Source organism: Zalophus californianus, chromosome 15, assembly GCF_009762305.2.
Source record: "Zalophus californianus isolate mZalCal1 chromosome 15, mZalCal1.pri.v2, whole genome shotgun sequence".
Taxonomy (NCBI): Eukaryota; Metazoa; Chordata; class Mammalia; order Carnivora; family Otariidae; genus Zalophus; species Zalophus californianus.
Genome location: NC_045609.1, coordinates 8,710,440 through 8,733,222, shown reverse-complemented (window position 1 = coordinate 8,733,222; position 22,783 = coordinate 8,710,440). Strand labels below are relative to the sequence as shown.

Genomic DNA, 22,783 nt, shown 5'->3' with positions numbered 1-22,783 from the left:
ATTCACAGGGGAGTGTACCACAGTGGCGTTCAGGTAGCAGTTCTGAAGCTCAGGGTCAACTTCACATCCCTGGTCAGTCCAAAGGAAAGCGTGGCTTATTGCCCTCTAGGTCGGTGATGCACCAGCCTCTTGTTTTTAGGAGAGAACCTCAAAAATCTCTGCATTTATCACATGTGACTATTATGTAGACTCAAAGCCAGGAGTTTTAAATACTGATGCCTTTTCCTGCGGTATGACCTTCTCTGCACGCGATGTTTCTCAGTGTTCCCCAGCTACTTGTCATGTGATTAGTCCGGAGAAGAGGCACATTCAGGGAGACCCAGTATCTGTGTTTAGATGTTGATTGGCTGTCTTGTAGTCGACAGACTTGACACACAGTCACAGGCTGTGTGTACGTGGACGGAATTTCCCTAAAGAAGTGCTGAATATGGCCCATACAGTGTTAAAACTTCAAATTAGTCACACCCTTTGAAAAGCATATCTAATGCTGAAATCTTGATCATTGATTATTTTTTGGCTGGGGGTTGGTGGGGGAGAAAAGGGTGCTCTGTATCACCAAGCAGTTGCACCCTTAGGCTGGGCATACGATTTACAGTTCCCTGGGGCTTTTAGCACTCTCGAAGCCTCCCTCTGGCTTCTGGTGCCTTGCTTGGCATTCCTTGGCTTATAAGAGCATCACTCGCATTTCTGCCTTCATGTCCACATATGTGTATGCCCCGTGTGTGTGTGTGTCTGTCTCTGCCCACATTTCTCCTTTCTGTAAGGACCCCAGCCCTACTGCATTGGGGTCCACCCTGATCACCGCATCTTCCCTTGATGACCTCTGTAAAGACCCTGTCTCCAGATAAGGTCACATGCTGAGCTACTGGGAATTAGGACCTCAACATACCTTTTTTTCTTTTTCCTGGGGTGGGCGGACACTGCCTTGGGAGGCATTTGAATTTTTCACTCCTGCTCGTCCCTCCACGGGGTAGGCATCAGCAGAAGTGTAACTTATAGGGGGATACATTTGGGTTCAATATATGGAAGATCTTTCTCCTGTTTCCCATTGCACCAGTATGCGAAGATCTTTGTGGGCATAGCGATTGCCCCAGAAGTACTGGCGCATAAGTTCAGGGGCCGTTGGTCAGGGCTTATGTACACCAGGAGTCAGCAGACTTTCTCTAAAGGTCCATATAGTAAATACTGTTGGCTTTGTGGCTCCTACGTTCTGTGTTGGAACTTGTGCACTCTGCCACTATAGTGTGAAAACAGCCAGAGACAAAAGTGGAGAAAAAGGAGTGTGCCTGTGTATGTGTCAATAAAACTTTATTTATAAGACTAGGCAGTGCTGGTGAGGGGAGGAATGAGGAGTTCTTGTTTAATGGGAGCAGGGCTTCAGCTTGAGGTGTTGGAAGAGCTCTGGAGATGGGTAGTGGTGCTAGTTGCACAATAATGTGAGTGTCCTAACGCCCCTGAACACTTAAAAATGGCCCAAACGGTAAATTTTGTGTTACGCACGCTTTAGCGCAAGAAAAAAGTGTTAAAAGGAAAAGACAACAGGCAGGGGGCCGGAATCAGCTCCCTGGCCAGTAGAATTGGATGGGATGTATGGGTCCTACGCAGACACACTGTTGACCGGTCTTGGCTCTCTCTTGGGAGTCACTACGAGCCCACCAGCCCATGACACCTTTTGGGGATGGCCCTGGGATGGGTGATCACTAATGTTCCTTCCCGTGGTGAAGAGTCTGCTGTGAACTGATTTGATTTTCTGCCTCTTCCCTTCACAGGAGACTTTAAATACACCTCCCTAACATCTGCTTTGGCCTTAGTAAACGTATCATGTGCGTGTCCTGGTGCGACCATCCGCTGGTTGCCATTTCTTTTCTGGGGTCACACAGGGAGACGCCTGGCGTGTGTCGCTGAGGTGGGTCAGGGAGGCTTGTCTGCCAGAATGAAATGCTGAGATATTCTTCGGTTCCCTTTTATTTTATAGGACATGTTTGGGGTCAAAGAATTTTTTCCCCAGAGTACGGTTTTGAAGTGGCTGAGCATACATGTTTGCAGTCATGTCATTCTGAAGGAGCTCTGTGGAAATGCCTTTTTTATTCTCTGCGGATTTAACGAGAGGAACTTAAACATGGTATGTGTGTTTACGGCCAGTGTTTACTGTCCGTGAGTTTGTTTTATCTGTGAAGATGCGTCTTTGTGCTGGAGGATGTGAGAGAAGTGAGGACGACTCCCTCAGAGTGCTCACGGGTCTCTCGTTGAAGAGGCACGGAAGTAGCTTTGGCAGGTGCCTGGGATGCTGTGTGCAGTGCTCCTCAGGCCTGCTGTTAGCAACTTCCTACTGAATGAGGACACTTGTCGTAATTTAAGTCCTGGTATTTATATTCATTCCAGTGATCTGTTTCTTTTAAGAGATTATGGTAAGTATTTAAATTTGTGTGTGTGTGTGTACACACGTATTTACTTATTTTATAAAATGTAGACCCTCGGCCAGCAATATGCCGGTGTTTCTAATGCTTTTTTTTTTTTTTAAAGAAAATTTTATTTATTTTGAGAGAGAGCAAGAGAAGGAGCACGAGCGAGGGGGAGGGGCAGAGGCAGAGGGAGAAGCCGACTCCCCGCCGAGCAGGGAGCCCAATGTGGGGCTCAGTCCCAGGACCTTGGGATCATGACTTGAGCCGAAGGCAGATGCTTAACCGCCTGAGCCACCCAGGCGCCCCTTTGCTGGTATTTCTAAATATATTTGTCATTGGTAATGTTGCATTTTGAAAACAGGCCTTAAAATTCTAGAATGAAGGCTCTAGGGAATTTTTTTTTTTTTACAGTATTAATTTTTCTTGTTTCCGATGATAAAAACAAGGTCTGATTATTATATGAAATGTTGGAAATTCAGAAAAGCTTGAAGAAGAAAATCAAAACGACCAGTAAGCTCAGCCCACACAGCCCTACAGTTAGCTACCATGTTGCTCTGCTTCCTTCGTATGTATTCTGCACGTGTGTGGTTGTACGTATTCTTATAGGACATATTTGTCATCAAAGAACTAGAACTTTTTTCCTTGCTCTTAATCTCCTGTATTTGAGATTGTGGCTCTGAAACGCAAAAGATGTTTATCATCAGTGCCTCCTTCATGCTGTGTTCAGTCTTCATTTCACCATGTTTCTTTTGCAGTCCAGAGTGCCCGTCTATGTGGCACATTCTCCTGCCGGAACTTCTGTGCAAAACATTGTGCACTGGGGCCAGGTAGGCATCCCCGGGGTGCACCCGGGGCTTGTGTAAAGTCAGCCTTAGAGAGAGTTCTGTGCTCCCCATGAAGCACTTCTCTGCGAGCCCTTCCCAAGCCCTTCCTGTCCTGCACTGAACCAGGCTGCTTGCAAATGGGAGCTGGTTTCCTGCCCCAGAGTCCTGGGTTCCTGTCATTGTGCCCGTGTACTACGGGCGAGTTCATCCAACTGCTGTTGGGCTTGACTTCCTCGCCCCTCCCCATCCCGCCCCTCCCCACCCCTCCCCTCTGTCAGTTTTTCACTGAGTCCTGGATTTATTTTATTTCGGAGTTGCTTCACAAAGCAAGATTTGGGAGCAGCTTTGAGAGGGAGGCTGCGATGTCGTCACGAACCCATGAACACGACATACTGAAACCATTAGTGGATACACCAGAGCGAAACCAGTCATGGGCGTAAATAGGAACCACTCACTTTTAAAATGCAGTTTTGATTGTTTTATCACATACACAAAAGCAGTGCATGTTCATTCTAGAAAATTTAGTAATTACGTATAGGAAAAAGATAACGAAAATTCTCTTCACAATTAAAAAACAAGACTTGGCAATCAGACGCAGAGACAGAGAATGTGTACCCAGAGATAGGAAGTGTCTCTGCATTCTACTCTCTACCTCTTGCTGCAGATCATTTCAGAAAGAACTGGCTAAAGATGCAGATAGAAATAATAGTTGTAGAAATAGATTAATTATTTTCTTCTACTTATTCTTTTATAACTTGCCTTTTCCCCACCTAACAGTATATCAGGGACTTATTTCCACCTCAGGACATATTTTTGTAGGAATTGCCTTCCTAACTTTTATTTTTTTAATATTTATTTGAGAGAGAGAGCGAGAGCAAGAGAGAGAGAGAGAGCAGGGGGAGAGGCAGAGGGAGAAGAAGACTCCTCACTGAGCAGGGAGCCCGATGTGGGGCTCGATCCCAGGACCTGAGCCAAAGGCAGACACTTAACCGACTGAGCCACCCAGGCGCCCCTAACTTTTTTTTTTTTTTATTATTCATTTGAGAGAGAGGAAGCACCAGCAGGGGGCAGCACGGGAGAGGGACAAGCAGGCTCCCCACTGAGCAGGAAGCCCGAAACGGGGCTCGATCTCACAACCCTGAGATCATGACCTGAACTGAAGTCAAGCACTGGACTCGACAGACTGAGCCACCAGGCGCCCCCCCCCCCCCACCATTTTATTTTAAATTACACTTTGGAAATAAAGAGTAAATCTGGGTACAGTGTAAAATGGGACTTTTGAGGATACAGCTAAGTAGCCACCTGTGAGGCTTTCTCAAACTTCTGTGTCAGATAACATGTTCCCCCAAATTATCTTCTTTTTAGTTTATTAAATTCCAGAAGTTTCAAGCCTTTGACTGGGGAAGCCATGCCAGGAATTATTTCCATTACAACCAGGTAAAGGCTTCAAAAGTCTAGAATTAAACCCACCAGGGAAGCCAGCTGGAGTCACGGGGCTGGGGGGTGGGGGTGGGGGGGCAGCTGCTGCGGGACATGCTGGGGAGAGTTGAGTAGATGCTGTGGGTTTCCGTCCGTCTTCCGGAACAACCCGAGCTTTGTGGTTGGTGTTGTGGCCTGGGCCTCCCCTCTCAGTCCTGTTCCCTGAGTCTGTAACAACGGTCACGGTCACACGTGCTTCGTCGTGACCAGGAACACAGACTTCAGAGTCAGACTAGCCTCGGTCTGCTCCCTGGCAGCTGGTGGGCCTTGGCCAGACTCCATCGCCTACGCCTTGCCTTCCACATACAAAGACACGGACCATATTCTGAGGCCCGGGTGCTCTGAAGTGGGAGGCACTCTGCCCCTACTTTTCTTGTTTAATTCTCGCAGTGCCTGTGTGACAGATGTGGTGGCTATTGTCATGGAAGGTGAGGGAACCGAGGCTACAGAATTCCTGTGATGTGTCGCACCCCAGACGGAGAAGAAGAGACAGTAGGAGGCAGGACTCCAGAGCCACCACCCAACCCCTTGGCTTCCAGGGTTTCATGACCACCAGCAGGGAGAGGAGCCCCTTCCTCCAGGGCACTCGACAGCTGGAAGCTCTTCTAGCTAGGATTCTGCCCTTGGGGGAAAAGCTAGGTGTCTTTTGGTTCTGGTAACCGTAACTTGAAAACTGAGGACAGTTTTCAAAACTTGGGTCTTCCACTGTCACATTTACTAATCAGTATCTCACGGGGGATTATTTGGCTGTGTTTCTATAAAGTAAAATGCCAACAAAGCCTTCTGTCGGTTTTATTACAGACTTACCCTCCCCCTTACAACGTGAAGGACATGCTGGTGCCCACGGCCGTCTGGAGTGGGGGCCAGGACTCCCTGGCGGACGTCAGCGACATCGGCATCTTACTGCCACAGATCACCAACTTGGTGTACAGCAAGCTCATCCCGGAGTGGGAGCACCTGGACTTTATCTGGGGCTTGGATGCCCCTTGGCGGCTCTATAATGATGTGGTGGATCTAATGAAGAAATACCCTTGAGAGACGTGAGGCATGCTGCAGAAGTGGACCGTCACGTTGGGTGTTCGGCCACGTTCAAGTGTGTGTGCTTTCTTCCTCTAAAATAGCTGTCTGTCTTTCCCAGGCTGCTTGCATTTTTGTCTCTGATCAAATTATGATTGACGTCGTTCAAGTGCCTCCAGAATTAGAAATTGCACCTTTTTTGTTTAATCATGGCCTAGTCGAGGCTAGCATCTCAGAAGGTAGTGCGGCCTCTTGAAGACTTTTTTAAAAATACCACTGACTTGTAAAAGATCCTAACCATTCTGGATATCCTTACAACTTATCCTTACAATATTGCCTTCTTGCGGTCACACAGGACACGCCAAGTAGGTGTTGGAGTTTTTAGGGTGTGTGGTCCGTTGGTAAATAACCTGACACCGATTTGAAAAAGCTCCGCATGTACTCAGTTTTTACCTCTTTGCCTTAAAGGGCTCTTCAGTCCAGTGGCCTTGCGGTCACTAGGGAGCTAAATGACAAGTACTCCTGCTCTCGTGCAGTAGGCACACAGTCTAATCCTGTGACACCGCAGCCGGGCCAGTTGCGAAGATTCTATGAGGAATTTTATCAAACCTAACCATGATAGTCATTATTTAGCAAATGTTTAAATTGCTCAGATCAAGCCAAATAATTTGCTGGAATCTTCAGAAAATAAATGACATTCATTTAAAAAGCAAACAAACAAAAAAAACCCAGCCCTCTATTTTAAATAGCTTGAAGACTGTTGCAGGCGACCATCTGTATTCATGAACTCATAATTGTGTGGTGGGCCGTAAATTCACGTGTGTGAGAAGACAAGTCCTGTGGGGAGACAGTACCACTCTTTTCTGCAAAATCAATGCATTCTCTTAGCTGCCCTAGCTCAGTGCTCCTGTGTGGGAAGTAGAAGCCCAGGGGCTGCCCAGGAGGAGTGTCCTACTCATTTTCACATGAAAGAAATGTGAGCGTGAATGTTTTAAGACAAATGCTCAGGGATTCTTTCTGTTTTTTAGTTTTGCACATGACCATATTTTCAGTACTCCTGATTTGCGTTCCTAGTTCGGGAAGCCCTTATTCACCTGCTTTTCTTGCTGCACATTGTCCTTGCAATATTGACAGATGGACGGAATACAGTTGAGATGTTTTCCTGATACAGTTCTTTTAGCTGCGATAATAATACTTGAAACTGGCTAATGTATGCAGACAGCGCGATAACTACTTTGTAATACTTAAGAAGTCTTATTTGAACTTTTCAATAAAACTCAGTAGCCTCCTAGCTGGAAGGACTGTAGGTATGTGCGTGTTCTCCTTTATTGCCCGTGAACCTTGGATCCCCTCCCACAGTGAGGAGAGAGCGTTCTCAAACTAAGGGGGGTTGGGAGATCGGTTGGAAACTCTGGCTCTCAACCTTACCCCGCAGGGTCCATTGAGCTCGTGAGGCTGAGTGGAGAGCGAGCAGAGACTGACCCATCCGCAGATAGGACCGTGGATTCAGGGACTGCCCATTAACTCTCTCCTTGAAGGAGGCAGAGACAAGTCGTTCATGCCATAGGATCCCCAAAGCATAGATCTTAGGGGGAGGGCATCTGATGGGATCTCTTCCACTACTCTCTGAGCTTGAGGGCAGAAGGTCCATCTTATTTATCTCTATATACCCAGAATCGAACACAAAGCCTGGAATATAGTGAGTCAAAAAATACATGTGGACTCACAAGATGTGTGAAAAGTGAGAGACTTTCCCAGTTCGCTAAATGAAATTAGATGCACAAGTAACACCCGGGAGGGTCTAAGGACTGAAGCAGAATCAGTGTTTCCTCATGGCACCCACAGAAAAGAGTCCAAGTGTACTGGATGCACAGGATGTACATGCGCAGGAAGATGCCACCTTCCCCACAGGCTTTATGTACCCCACCCCCAACCTTCTTTCTCCTTTGATCAAAGCAAACCAGTTTGGCCAACCAGGTACAAGAATCTTGGGTAGGGCTGGAAAGAAAGGGACAGTGAATAGGTATTTTTGTTTGCTGTTTTCCAGCACTAGTGGGAGAGCGCTTGCCCGACCGAGAATGGCTTCCGCACCATAGGTGACTTGCTGTCTCTAGCTTGGGTTGCTGCCACGGGGGCGCCCCCAGACTCCCTTGACAATGAGTGAGTAAAGCTTTCACACACGAGGTGATATGGATGAGCAGGGGGAGGGGGTCCATTCCATACAGTCCACCTCTTACTGGTGAGAGTTTCTCTTCTTTCCAGACTTTTCTCTGGGGAGTTTTCTTCAGTGTGGGGCCCGCCTAGAGGTAGAGATGTGGCATAGCTGTTCTTGGTACAGTGCTGTGACACTGCTGCATAGGTCCTTTATATCCTTACAACCCTGGCTGCATTTAATGTTTCATCGTTGTTTTATTTTATTGTTTTTTTTAAAAAGATTTTTATTTATTTGAGAGAGAGCATGAGTGGGGGTAGGGAGAAGGGTGGAGGGAGAGAGAGGAAGAAGCAGACCCTGCTGAGCAGGGAGCCCGATGTGGGGCTCAGTCCCAGGACCCCGGGATCATGGCCTGAGCCGAAAACAGTTGCTTAACAGACTGAGCCACCCAGTTTTATTGTTTAACAAAACGGTCTTGTTTTATCTTCGCCTGAGTGCAATACAAGGTAGGAGTTTGTGCCTTAAGAAGTCCTGTTACCGGGCGCCTGGGTGGCTCAGTTGGTTAAGCGACTGCCTTCGGCTCAGGTCATGATCCTGGAGTCCCGGGATCGAGTCCCACATCGGGCTCCCTGCTCAGCAGGGAGTCTGCTTCTCCCTCTGACCCTTTCCCTTCTCATGCTCTCTCTCTACCTCATTCTCTCTCTCAAATAAATAAATAAAATCTTTAAGAAAAAAAAAAAATGTCCTGTTACCAGTTGGTAGGACTTCTGACTCTTCAACTTGGTTTGATACATATTCCTTTGAGCAGCACACAAAGATATCCACAGATCTCTAGGGCAAGAAAGACTAATTAATACACTGCCAACTTGGAACTCAAAGACCCCATAGTCACTGGGGGCAAAGCCGCCAAATGAAGGTACAGTTGAGAACAGAGTCATTTCTTTTATTCGCCATCAGAGGGCGCCCTTGACTTTGCTGCCAAACCTTTTCTTTCTGTAAGGAGGCTTTCTCTAGTGTCTTCCTCTGGGCGAGGCGGGGCATTTTGCTAATTCGAGAGCCAGTTGGTAATTTGAGGACTGGTGAGACCAACCATGTCTCTGGTCATTTCTAGCCAGGATTATGACCAATTCAGGCCTAATTCATAATATCTGAAAAATGTCCTCAAAGAAGAGCTGTGCCCCAGATGTGACATGAAGATGAAAATTTGCCTGATGGGTAAAAGAACGGTCAGAACCTCAGACAGGGAGGGGGCAGCGGGGGAGGCTTTAACCTAGGTCTCACACTTATGAAGGACCAAAATTGAGACTATTGATACGATTTCCAGATAATGAAGATTATTTTATTAGAGGTGTTAATGTGTTCAATGTAAACATTGAAAATATATGTATTTTTAACTTTTGTCATTTAGTTTTTAATATAGGGAGATATTTTCAAAATGTGACCCCCCCAAAAGGCAACATTAGGTGACAATAATTATTCTGATTTTTATTTATTTTATTATTTTATTACTTTTTAAAGATTTTATTTGTTTATTTGAGAGAGAGCAAGGGCAGGAGAGAGCATGAGCTGGGGGAGGAGCAGAGGGAGAGGAAGAAACAGGCTCGATCCCAGGACCTTGAGATCATGACCTGAGCCAAAGGCAGACGCTAAACCGACTGAGCCACCCAGGTGCCCCTCTGATTTTTTAAAAAGCTCATCAGTAATTCATTCAAGAGTATTTACTGAGTATCACACCGTGCTAGGTGCAGATTTCAAGTTCAATTCCAAACTAAGCAAGTAAAACTCTTTCTGCCAATTTGTTTTAGTGATACTAAAAAATACTTTGCATTTTATATTGTGCCTTCTGATTTTTAAAACCTTCTCACAAGGCCTGAATTTTGCAGCAACTCCCTTGGTAGGTGAGGTATTTTCTCTGCTTTACAGGCAATGGGATGCCTTTTAATGGAGATGATTTTTACATGCTTTAAATATTTTAAAGGGGTTGATGAGCATTCTGACAATTTCAGTAGAAGCACACACTTAGGTGGATGGATAAAAAACATAAAGAGAAAGTGTTTGAAACCAAATATGAATCAGCATCTGTGTGTAATAGGGTGTCAAGGAGTCTCTTGGGGGAGCTAACATCTCCCACATTCTTCATCAGTATCTTCTGTTTTGGTGTGGGTAAGTAGTGTTTTCTGAGTCTTTTGGAAACTTCCCTGTAAGTGAAACTTCAGTGCCTCATTCCAACACCAAAGTCCTTTTGTAGAAGTATCTACCTTGAAACTGACAAAAGATTCTGCTTTCATGTTGGCTGTAACTTTCTATTCAACCCTAGCTAGTCCTGACTTTTCTGACAAGAAGCCTTCATTTTTATAACAAGGGATTACATTTTTTTTAGCATTTTATTTACTTATCTGACAGAAAGAGGGGAGCAGGGGGAGCGGCAGGCAGAGGGAGAGGGAGAAGCAGGCTCCCCGCTGAGCAGGGAGTCCAACTTGGGGCTCCATCCCAGGACCCCGGGATCATGACCTGAGCCGAAGGCAGCCGCCCAACCGACAAAACAACCCAGGTGCCTCAAGGGATTACATTTTAATCTTTGAGATTAATCTTTGAGATTACTCCATCCTCTGTGAGTCTTATGTGTTACAGCTGTAAGGCATTATAACCCACTTCTCATCTCTGATATCTGGCAGTATGTGTTTCAGTTAGATCAAAGAACATCCTCTCTAATTCTGGAAAGAAAAAAACCATAAAGGTCACATAGAAAAAGAGAGGATGTCATTGGTAATCCAAGTACGTGTTCTATTTGTGGGGGTGGGGGCAGTATCCAAAGTCTTCTGCTGAGTAATACCCAATAACTTCGAGATTGTGTTAAATATGCACAGACTCGATTGCTGCACTCATAAAAATGATTTGATCTCTGGGGTAGCTGGAGAAGAAAAGAATCCCGTCCTCCAACCTTGTCAGAAAGACCATGCCAACTTAAAAATGATACATAAGAAGTCAAAGTCAACTGGGGAAGCACAAGCAATAGTATGGCTGAAGTCCTAATACCACCAGAGCTCGGTAAATACCCGCTTCTATGGAAAACCATCCCAGTAGATAAGTAGCTAAACCACACCAAGCAGTGCTCTAGCCAAAAACAAACAAACAAACAAAACAAAACTTTTTTAGCTTCGATTTAGAGCTAGTATGTTTAAAAACAAGCATTGAGTCCACAGATGTCTTTTGAATGCTCGCTATGTGCAAGGTATAATGCTTGGTACTGTGGGAAGAAAAAAATCCTAAAAGATAGTACCTGTGCCCTAAAAAGAACTATTCACATAGAAAGCTGTTAAATATATTTTGTGTTCATGAAGTGCTTAAAGGTGCACATTTGCCAGTTGAGGAAATGGTACCACTTTAGTCAAGACGAAACAGGGTTTGATTTCATTTGGGTCCATTTAAGTGGTGCTGTCTTGGGTGCCCGTAATGTTGCGCTTACCTTTCCTGGCATCCTCCCTATGACATCGAGTGGACAACGATGCGATTTTAACTGACTACTTTCTCCGGGATGGTTGCATTTGTATATGGGACACAGACTTCTGTCCCGGGCAGCTGATGGGCTGGAAAGGCAGGGACGCCGGTGGATGCCTGTTCAAAGTGCTGTGAGCAAGAGGGGAGAGCCTGGGCCAAGCAGGGGGCGGCCGAGGCTTCTGGATCTTGCTGCACAGGGCTCTAAGCAACCGGCCCGTGGAGAGTATTCTAACAGGCTTAGTGATAGACGATGGAAGAACTGAAGAAGGCAAAGAATGGGTTGGGTGGGGCTGGGGGCTCAAAGGGGCAGTCCGGACAGCAACCTAGTAGCTAAGTCCGAATTAAGCAAGTCTGCCAATGCCACCCACTTAAAAAATCCACAGGAGTATCCAAAGCACCGAAGCATGATGGCTGACACCACAAGAAGCGGACAGTGTGTGCTGAATGGAAGTTTGAAGATTGAGTTAATTTTCTTTGGAGGGCAAATCTGAGTGATAATTTACCTCTAAGCAGAATTCACTTGTAAGTCTGAGAAAGTGAGCTCTGACAGTCCCTTTGGAGCACTGAGGGGTCCAAGAGCGAAGGAGACCAAGCCCTTCCTCTTCTCTCTGAGATGCTGCTGGAGCCACGCAAAGTTCAAGGGCAAGTCTTGTCTGCCAGGAATGGGAAAGGAAGAAGTTCCTGGGTTGCCCTAAAGGTGAATCGGAAAGAGCCTTGGAGGAGGGGAAGATTGAAGAGGAGCCTAGAAGCGGCAGGTTGTCTATGTGCTAGACATTCACCAGCAAGGGAGGCCAGGGGCCTCATCGTACCCAGTTCTTCTACCAGCCAGATATCCAAGCAGTTAGAAAATCCACCCTCTTTCCATGTTTGCATTGCCTGTCAAGAGACTCGGAGCTGTTTCTGGACCTTTGTCTCATCAATACACAAGTAGAATATCATAATATTCTTAGCACACTGAAGTTTCTTTTTTTATAAACATTTTTTTAAGATTTTATTTATTTATTCATGAGAGACAGAGACAGACAGAGAGAGAGAGAGAGAGAGAGAGAGAGAGAGGCAGAGGGAGAAGCAGTCTCCCAAGGAGCAGGGAGCCCGATGCGGGACTCCATCCCAGGACCCTGGGATCATGACCTGAGCCGAAGGCAGACGCTTAACCATCTGGGCCACCCAGGCGCCCCACACTGAAGTTTCAAAGAAAACAAAGCTGCAGTATAGCCAGAGGCTGGAGGCCCCAGAGAATGGGCATCTAGGGAGTATGTGTATTCCATCAGTGGTGGTTCAGGGACAAAGGCCACCTAGGAAGTTCTGAATTATGACCTGGTTTGTTACAGGGTGTGTGTATAACACCCAATACCTTACTAGATATTAATATATCATTAAATATTATGAACCGGCTTATGATATATGTTATAGGGCGTGTGTATAACACCCGATACATTATTAGATATTAATATATCATTAAATATGGGGCGCCTGGGTGGCTCAGTCGTTAAGCGTCTTCCTTCGGCTCGGGTCATGATCCCGGGGTCCTGGGATCGAGCCCCGCATTGGGCTGCCTGCTCCGCAGGAAGCCTGCTTCTCCCTCTGCCTCTGCCCCTGCTTGTGTTCCCTCTCTCACTGTCTCTCTCCCTCTCTCTGTCAAATAAATAAATAAATAAAATCCTTAAAAAATATATATATCATTAAATATTATGAACTGGCTTATGATATATCATATATATATACCCTATATATTGTTATATTTCTAGGTCCATATACCGGTCCTCCTAATACGTGGCTTTACATCTTTTATTTCTCCTTACACGATTTTATTAAATTGTAAACTTCCTCGGTTCTTTAGGTAAAATGTGGAGCACAAATTTAAAATAATAGGCGTCTTACTTTGCAAGCGTGCTGTGTGCTAAGCGCTCTGCTTTTGCTTCTGTAAGGGCCACAGCACTGATGGCGATGCCTCTTCCCGGCAGCTTGGGGTTCCCAGCCACGAATGAAATCCCTTCAAATGAAACACTTAGCTAATGCCTGGCAGACGTTGTAGTGTTATTTTTGTTGTTGTTGTTTTCCCATTTTAATGCTTGTGATAACCTCATGCGATGGCTACTCTTATTTTCCTTTAGCGGGGTGGGAGGTGGACAAGAAAATGCAAAGCCTCCGGGAGTGAAGCGCCGTACCCCAACCTCACAGACCCAGGAGGCAAAGCTAGAATTAGTTCCGAGTGGGCCCGCCTTCAAAGTGTTCGTCCCCAACTTCTATCCTCTAGGGGACTCTTGTGTCGCGTGGCAGCCACCCGGGTCTAAGGCGGGGGTGGTTTTCTACGCGGGTCCCCGGTGACCCCCGAGCTCGCCCAGTACCGACCTCCTCCCGCTCGGTCCCCCGAGAGCCGCGGAGGTGGGGAGGGGTTGCCACGCAGTCGGGCTCTGGGCGCCAGGGGTGGGTCGGGGGAACGCGGGTTGAGGACCAGCGGCAGCCTGGCCCCGCGAAGCCCGCCGAGAGGAGCGCAGGGTAGGCGCGCCTCCTCCGCTCGGGGCACAGCGTCCCGCGCACGGATGCACGGATGCTCCGTTGAGGAACAAGGCGGGTGGTTTACTGCTTTCATTGCTTCCATCCCAGATTGAGACATAGCGTCTTTGTAGCCAGATCCGGGCAGGCTGTGGATGTTAAAACCCAGCACTTTTTTTTTTTTTTAATTGAAGCCTCACAGCCCCGGTCCCCGCCCTGTCGCCGTGCCTCCTGGTCGGGGTCGCTGGTCTGGGCTCAGCGCTCGCCGCGGTGAAAGAAACGAGCGGCCGCCCGGGTGAGCGGACCCGGCGTGGGGAGTCCGCGCGCAGTGAGACCGGGAGCCTGCGGCGAGCCGGCGGCGAGAGCTGCGCTCCGAGACGCTGGAACCGGAGAGGTTCGGGTCCCGCCGGCCGTCCGCTCCGACTTCCCGCGCCGATCGCCGATCGCCGCTGCGCGCGCCCGGGCGCCCGACGGTTCCCCCTGCGGGAAGGTCGGTGTGCCGCTCGCAGATCGTTAGATCGATACGAGGTGTGCCGACAGAAAGATCGGAAATACAGAAGGTACGTCGCTTTTAAAAGTTTTAAAAAATGCAGTGATGGCTGCCTCTTTAGGAAAGCACACAGACGCAATTATATGTATGCATTTAAAAAATACAAGCGATTGCGCACCGACTGAGAAGGAGCTCTTTACCGTGGTGGCGCAAACATTCTCTATCTTGTTCGGGAGTGATAGTGGCAGAGGAATTAAGGTGTCAAAATTTGTAGACACCGCACTGAAGATCTGCGCGTTGTATCGCGCGTACACGGTACAGCGGTTGGAAAAAAAAAACGGAACATAAATGTGCGTGCACGTAAAAAGTTAGTAAGTAACATTACATACTGCGCATAGAAAAGTCGATTCAGCGCCGCCGTAGACGTACATTTTGGCAACGGAGCGCGGCTCTCTGTGGGGCTGTTTATTTCTGCAAGCTCGGCCCGGCCGGGAATGGGGGAGAGAGGAGGCGGCTGACATCACTCGGGGCGGGGCCGCGGCGCTAAGAAAAGTCGGCGGGACCCGAGCGGCCCCGGCACAGCCTCACCATGAGCTGCCGCAACACGTCTGAGCTCCACATCCTCGGCAGCTCGGACCAGCTGGTCCTGCAGCCGCTCTGGGACCAGCTGCGCGCCCGGGACGCGCTCACGCAGTCGCCCCTGTTCGCGGTCATCTTTTCCATCAGCACGTACGTGGGCTTCTGCCTGCCCTTCGTGGTGCTGGACGTTCTGTGCCCCTGGGTGCCCGCGCTGCGGCGCTACAAGATCCACCCGGACTTCTCGCCGACGGCGCGGCAGATGCTGCCCTGCCTGGGGCAGACCCTCTACCAGCACGCCGTGTTCGTGCTCCCCTTGACGCTGCTGTCCTGGGCCTGCGGCCCGGCCCCCTGGCCCCGCGAAGCCCCCGAGCTGCTGCAGCTGGCGCGCCACGTCCTGGGCTGCCTGCTCCTCTTCGACGCGGAGTTCTTCGCGTGGCACGTGCTCCATCACAAGGTGCCCTGGCTCTACCGCACCTTCCACAAGATGCACCACCGCAACTCGGCCTCGTTCGCCCTGGCCACGCAGTACATGAGCGCCTGGGAGCTGTTCTCCTTGGGCTTCTTCGACGCGGTGAACGTCACGCTGCTGCAGTGCCATCCGCTCACCGTCCTGGTGTTCCACGTGCTCAACATCTGGCTGTCGGTGGAGGACCACTCCGGCTACGACTTCCCCTGGTCCACGCACAGACTGGTACCCTTCGGGTGGTACGGCGGCGTCACGCACCACGACCTGCACCACTCGCAGTTCAACTGCAACTTTGCCCCTTACTTCACGCACTGGGACAGAATCCTGGGCACTCTTCGGTCCAAGTGACTCGCAGCCTCCCGGCCGGGCTGGTATACCCCGGGGGGGGGGGGACGCCCCCTTCCCCACGCCCCCCCCCCGACCCAGGACTGCCGCAGGGCACTTCAGCTTCAGTCAGGAGAAACACACCTGAGCTGTTGTGTCTTGTTTTGTTTTTTGTAAGTAATTGATTACCTGCTGGAGATTTAAAATCGGATGTATTTTCACAGTCTGATGAAGTGATTTATATCGTTTCCGTGTATTGACAGTTGTATTCTTGGAGTCAGATTCTAGCTCACTTCAATAGCCTTGATTCCTGGATATGTTAGACACTCATCACTGGCATATTTAAATCATCTCAAAGAGGATTTGACTGTCAGACAAGGAAGGTCTTATGTTTGAAAGTGTCCTAGAAATAGGCTAAAATAACGTGTTCTTATGGAGAATGTGATCTCTGACTCTATTAGCCACAAAACATGTTCCTGCTGGACAGTAATCACAATCGGTGTGCTTTTTTCTATTTTTTCATGTAACTGTATATTTATATTGAAAGAAATGTTATTTGTATTTAAAAAAAAAAAAAAAAGAACAGAACATAAACCAAACCAGTCCCGGCTACTGTTTCACTGGCATTTAGACTGACGGATACTAAAACCAGAAGAGGGAGCTGGGCCGGCAGGTGTCTTTCAGAGCCTCCATCAGCCCTAGAAGGAGAGGAATCTGGTGGTGGGCTGTTTTGTGGGGGATTTGTAGGCGAGGCGGAGGCGGGAGAAGGGATCAATTTGTTTGGGTCCAGTCATTGCACAGAGGGAAAACCACTATTGTTCTGAATAATTTTCAGCTGGTTTCTGCATAGCAAGCAACTCAAAGAAATACCCTTTCAAGTTTCAGAGAGATCAACCCTGCTCAACCACTTGATTATTTGGAGGACAGTGGTGTTGGGGGATGAATAGAATGAGTGGAGTGCCTTGCTTTGCAAAACTGGCGAGTCAAATCTGTGCATGAGAAGGGCTGATAGAGAAAGAGATTCTGAGTCAGCCCTCCTTTTTTTATGAATCCATCTAGAGTAAGTGACCCATCATACACACAGCTCTGCAACTGGGGATTTTGGGGTATTTGCTTTTCTTAAGTAAAGACATACATGCAAGTTACATACCCCTTTGTCAAAGAGAGAAAAAGTGAAATTTGGCCCCAGGTCCCTGGTTCCTCATCTGTAAAAGGGGATTGTGTTCCAGATGTTCTACCAGATTATATGCCACAGTAAATGTCCCTATGACCGACCACACACCTGTTACCCGTCATGTACCTCATCCCAAGCGGCTGCTACCTAATTGTTTTCATTTTCTCTTTGGCTTAGGGTTATATAGGGGAAAGTAAAACATCAAGACAATTCAGACAGAAAAGTATAAAGAATGGCAACTTTGCATGTAATTCTAGGCTCATTATATATGAACCAAACTGTCCTGTTTAAAGGTGAAGCATCCATCTAAAGACCTGGTTTCCACAACCTGCCAAATGAGATTGCTGGGAAGTGTGTTCATGCTTTCCCAATCTTTGGCAAAGTTGCAGTCGGAATGCCCTGCTGCTCTGCTGATTTTTTCATGTTCCCTCCCAAAACATGTGCTCTTTGGGCTTCTTCACCAAAGCTACCTCCTCCTCTGTCTGCAGAGGCTCCACACCAGGTCTTAAGGATTATATTGATGTGTAAAAGTGAGGTCCGTGCAAACAGGCCGTCAGAGGTAAGAGGAGCGTGCTGCCTTGGAGGGAGTGTGATGAGCAACAGACTGCGCAGAGAAAAAACAGAGGAAGCAACGTGCAGGCGTGAAGTACATGGCACAACTATCAGTTGTTTTGAGCAGCTCCGGGCACCCCCCCCCCCAAATGCCTACAAATCTGAGATAATGACAATTTATCACAGCTCACTCAAAGACTTTGTAAAATGTCTCATGTAGCTTCAGTGTATAAGGAAATTTTGCATTTCGGGCAAATTGTACCCGTGGAAATTATTTGGGTCTGGAAACACTTTCTCTCAATGGATGTTTTATCGGTTTTTAATACCTTGGCAGGCGAGGAAGGGGAGAGGAGAGGAGGAGCAGTTTTTCAGATAGTTGAAGAGCCTCGTAATAATAAGAGTGAAATACTTCACTTCTGCGTGCATGTTCACACTCTCACATTGTTTCACTTGCTCCTTACTTTCGAAGGGAGATAGGATGGTTGCTATTATTACCATTATGATGACTGTCCCGTGTTACGGATGGAGAATTGGTACCTGCACAAGGTTAAGTGACTTGCTGACTTGCTCCCGGTTATTAGAGCACTAGACGTTGGAGCCAGTTCTTGAACTCAGGTCTTTGGATGCTTGTGAAACTCTCCACAATTGCCCCGCAACACCAACCAATGGCCTCTGTCTGCTATTCCTCCCCAGCCACTGCCCTCAGACCCTGCCCCCCTCCCCCCCCAGCCCATTACTTGGATGTGGATGTCTCTGGAGACTAACAGGCTCATGGAAAAATTTCAAACACTTGAGAACAGTGTGAAGTAGAGTAACTTCCATCCCCACTCAGTGAACTCATTTCCACTGCAGGTATAATCACAGTTAACCCTTTTTTGGGGTACCAGACCAGAAAGCCAGTCATTCAGAGTCTCTCAGTCTCTTCTTCAGCTAGGATGCATTAAAGGGTTTACGAAAGTTAAAAAAAAAAGTGCAAGTTAATGTGAACAGAAATTTTTAGAAAAAAGCCCAAGGGCATTTCCTCCCTCTAAATATCTTTTGCTTATTTCCTTTTTCTGTACTTTTTGATCACGACTCAAAACAAGAAGAGAAACTTAAGTTGTCTGTCTTCCCCAGCTTCTATGGGCAGCTTGCTCGGCGGGCTGACAGAAAGGGCAGGACGGAGGAAAAGCAAGGTTCTCCTCGCTCCCTGCAGCAGGAGCCTCCTGCCCCCTCTCCTCGTGCCTACAGCCCTTCCTTGGCCCCTCTTTTGGAAACTCCACTCTCTGCCTTTGCTATTGGAGAGAGAGGTGTCTGAAAGACGAGGCCACGGATTACAGATCTTTGATTCCTTGGCAGGTGCTCAGTCAGTGTCTGGCATGCAGGCTTTGGGGTTTGAAGCCCGAACAGGCTGTGGCTGAGCTCCCTGATTTTCCATTTTGCGGGAAACCATTGAGTCCCTTGGGACATCAGTTTCCCTCTCTGTGAAATGGGTGGAGGTTGGGGGTAAACGGGAAGTGGGTTGCCTTGGTCCTCAGGCTGCTGTGGAGACCTAAGGAGACAGAGCAGGTGGATGCTGAGGGAGGAATGGATGCTCCGCGTGCACTGTGTGATGACGTGGACCTTGGGCATGTCTGGAAGGTGCTGAGGTGATGCGGCTCCTGTCTCCATCCATCTCTGCCACAGCAATCCTGCATCCCCCCTTCCTCCATCGCCCTGCCTCGAGGGCTCATGCCGACCTCCCTTCCTTGAAATCCTCCCCCCTTTAAGCCCTGGTTCTTGCCTCCCTGCTAAATCTCAGGAGAATACAGGAGGGGAGGGCACTTCCGAGTGACCAGAGACAGAGGAAGCTGGCCCCCGGGCAGCGAGTTTGCAGAAGGAACCCCGGGCTGAGACGCTCCAGAAGAGGGCTCTTCTTTCTCTCGGTGCCAAGGATGAATGCCAAGCCAAGAGCTGCAGCTGGCTACAGAACTAGAATTTGGGAGCTCAGGGCTTTTGAAAGAAGCCTCCTGTATTTGGACACTAAGTGGAAAAAAACTTACCCCCTACCAGGCACTTTGAGTTCCCAGTGAAAATGGACAAGAGGGCTCATCCTTGGAAGTGGGTTTGATGAGATCCAGCAGAGCCGAGGGAAGATAGCTCACGGGCTGACACTGTCAAGCCAAGGAGATTGTACAAATGCTAAGGCTGAGACAGCACTGTCCGGTTTCCCTATTTGGCGAATAAGGAAACTGAGGCTCAGGCATGGGAAGTGACTTCTCCTGGGTCACACAGCTGGGCTAGAACTAAGACCTGTGCTCCCCCCGGTGCCTCCCTGCTGATTCCCTCCCACCCTCAGATCCTCAGAGCCTCCTGCTGAGTAGAAATTGTTGCAATCCATAGTCTTTGTTAATCACTCGCATAAACACAACATAATTAGCTCTGCTAACTTTTAGCAACTTGAGTGAGGTGTTTATTCCGCACTTGGCTAAGATCTATCCCGCCATATAGTTTTGCGGGTAATCGGTGTGAACTTTTACTATGTCCCTGTGAACCCTGACAATCTCTGTCTAGAGAATGTTTAAGAAAGCATCCATATCATGGAGTACAATGAACTCAGCAATGAGGAATGAGACTATTTGTACCTGCGACAACAAGGATGAATCTTATAATTACGATAATTAAGGGAAGCCAGACAGAAAGAGTATGTCCTCTATGGTTCTATTCACATAAAACTTCCGAAAACGCAAGTGAATCCATTGTGACAGGAAGTGGGTCAGCAGTTGTTCAGGGGAGGGAGTGGGCCTCAAAGATGTATCACCATGGGGCACGAGGAAACTTTTAGGGAAGACGGTTATGTTCACTATCTTGATTGTGTAGTGCTGCTTTCATGGGTGTATATATAGATATGTTGAAATGTATCAAATTGTATACTTTAAATATATGTAGCTTATTATACATCAATTATACTGAAAAATAATGATGATCATGTCAATGATGATTAATCATTTATGAATTTTAGCTTTGGAGCCAATTCACCATGAGAAAAATATGGCGGGGGACATCACAATAACATGATAAGCACACACACACCTACAGAGTCTAAGATCTATCTTTTGCCCATCTGTACTCCTGACCTATTGGAAATAGACACCCTCACAAGGAAGAAGACCTACTTGAGAGCCTACAAAATTGAGACCCCTTTCTCTGAGGACCTCCCCTCCCCCCATCATGTACACAGCCAGGTTAGATTCCTGTAGCCATGTTGTACTACATGATCCGTCTATTGTGGCCACAGCTTTCTGGACCTGGTCGGAAATCTGTTTCACAGAGGAATAAATAGACTCTCTCCCAGGAATTTACGACATGTAAACAAGGGGGTCGAGATGACCATTTTGGGCTACCATCTTGGGCCCTGTGAATGGAGATGCACCGGGAAGCTCGTCTACAGAACAAAGGAAGGATGAGCAGATTTTCAGGGAGGAGCGATGAGATGCACACATCCCTGGAAAGAGAGTGAGGGGAAGGAGAGTAAAGACAGCAGCCGGCTGCTTTGGTTCCTGAGGGGTCTCTATGCCCCGTTCTAGGTGTTAAGCCTGCTATGGTTCCTGCCTTTGCATTTCATGACTTTCCATGAAATGTCTCTTCTTTGCTGTTGAGATGTCACTGTGGTTCTCGTACACAAAGATACCATGGTTAAAACACAAGGGTTCTGGGGCGCCTGGGGGGCTCAGTCGTTAAGCGTCTGCCTTTGACTCAGGTCATGATCTCAGGGTCCTGGGATCGAGCCCCGCATCGGGCTCCCTGCTCCGCGGGAAGCCTGCTTCTCCCTCTCCTCCCTGCTCATGTTCTCCCTTGCTATCTCTCTCTCTCAAATAAATAAACTCTTAAAAAAAAAAAAAAACCACAAAGGTTCTGTGACATCTTTCTGACTTCAGGTGGAAGGAGGAAATCCCTTAGATGCCAACCAGTCTAGGAGTTGTGAGTGGACACCAAATAGGTACATCCTAAGTGATGGCCAGAGGCTGTGTGAGTGGAATCACACAATGTGTGGCCTTTTTCGACTGACTTCTTTCAAGTAAAATGACATGTTCGAGGTTCATCCATGTTGTAGCATCTATCAGTACCTATTCTTCTTTATTGTTGAATATTTCATTGTATGGGTATACTACATTTTGTCTATCCATTGACCAGCTGTTTGACATTTGGGCCGTTTCCCCCTTTGGCTGCTATTGTGAATAATGCTGCTATGAACATTCATGCAGATTTTTTTGTGGGGACATATGTTTTCATGTCTCTTGGGTGTAACCAGGATTGGGATTACTGGGCCATACGGTAACACTTTATTGAGAAATTGCCACACTGTTCTAAAACTAAATGTGTTATTTCTCATTCCCACCAGAAATGCATGGGTGTTTAAAAAATGTAGCCATTCTCGTGGGCATAAAGTGGTCTTTTGCTGTGGTTTGATTTGTATTTCCTTAATGACTAAAGATGTCAAGCATTTGCTCATGTGCTTACTGGTCATTTGTATATCTTCTTTGAAGAAATGCCTATTAAAGTCCTTTGCCTTTTTATTTTTGGTCTTTGTTACTGAGTTGTAAGAGTTCTTTATATATTCTGGACACCAGACCCTTATCAGATATGTGATATACAAAACTTTAAGCATATTTAAGACAGTTGATTTAAAGTTTTTGTTGGGGCATCTGGGTGGTGCAGTCAGTTAAGCATCTGACTCTTGGTTTCGGCTCAGGTCATTATCTCAGGGTCGTGAGACTGAGCCCTGCGTCAGGCTCCGGCGCTCAGCTCAGGGTCTGCTTGGGATTCTCTCTCTTCCTCTCCCTCTGCGCCCCAGCCCCTGCTCGCTCTTTCTCTATCTCAAATAAATAACTAAGTCTTTAAAGAAATAAAGTCTTTGTCTACTAAGTCCACAGTGTTTCCTTAGGGACAGCGTCTTTTAGTTGCTTTCCCCTCCTGTGAATGAGCCATACTTGATTGTTTCTTTGCATGGCTCGTAATTTTTGTGAAAAGCAGACATTTCAAATATTATGGGATGGCAGCTCCATAAATGAGACTCTTTCTCCTCTGAAGGTTGTGTTGTTCCCGCTGATTGTCGTTGTTGAGTTTGTTTAGTGGTTTATCCAAAGCCTGAAATGCCTGGAAGCAACAAATACCCCAGTCACTGCAAGCGGACTCTGTTAGGACACACTTTGAACCGTCAGCCTGGCAGCTTACAACTCTGCCTTCATCTTCGTTTCCTGCTTGCCCGGAGCCTGAAGGTCAGTCAGAGGTGAAAGCTCAGGGCCTTTCCCCATCTTTCTTGAGCATACACACAAGCCCTGGGTTTTATGTATGACCTTTAGATTCCCGGG

General features: G+C 47.5%; 2 protein-coding genes across 4 annotated transcripts in view; both read left to right on the top strand.

Moving 5' to 3' along the window:
* LIPA (lipase A, lysosomal acid type) overlaps nucleotides 1-7,024 on the top strand; it is a 67,938-nt gene extending 60,914 nt beyond the window's left edge. For all 3 annotated transcript variants that reach the window (XM_035724334.1, XM_027596702.2, XM_027596703.2), the window contains 4 exons: nucleotides 1,976-2,122; nucleotides 3,158-3,229; nucleotides 4,592-4,663; nucleotides 5,507-7,024. In XM_035724334.1, the coding sequence (XP_035580227.1) occupies nucleotides 1,976-2,122; nucleotides 3,158-3,229; nucleotides 4,592-4,663; nucleotides 5,507-5,740 (525 nt within the window). In that variant the 3' untranslated portion in view covers nucleotides 5,741-7,024. The remainder of the gene's footprint in view (nucleotides 1-1,975; nucleotides 2,123-3,157; nucleotides 3,230-4,591; nucleotides 4,664-5,506) is intronic.
* A 6,321-nt stretch (nucleotides 7,025-13,345) lies between these two features.
* Nucleotides 13,346-16,326, top strand: CH25H (cholesterol 25-hydroxylase). The gene has a single exon (XM_027597225.1). It carries the CDS (start codon nucleotides 14,948-14,950, stop codon nucleotides 15,749-15,751), a length of 804 nt encoding a protein of 267 aa, XP_027453026.1. The 5' UTR covers nucleotides 13,346-14,947; the 3' UTR covers nucleotides 15,752-16,326.
* The last annotated feature ends 6,457 nt before the right edge of the window (nucleotides 16,327-22,783 follow it).

Bases quoted from the DNA above. Each gene is read 5' to 3' on its own strand.
- CH25H (XM_027597225.1), top strand. From the start codon at position 14,948: ATGAGCTGCCGCAACACGTCTGAGCTCCACATCCTCGGCAGCTCGGAC.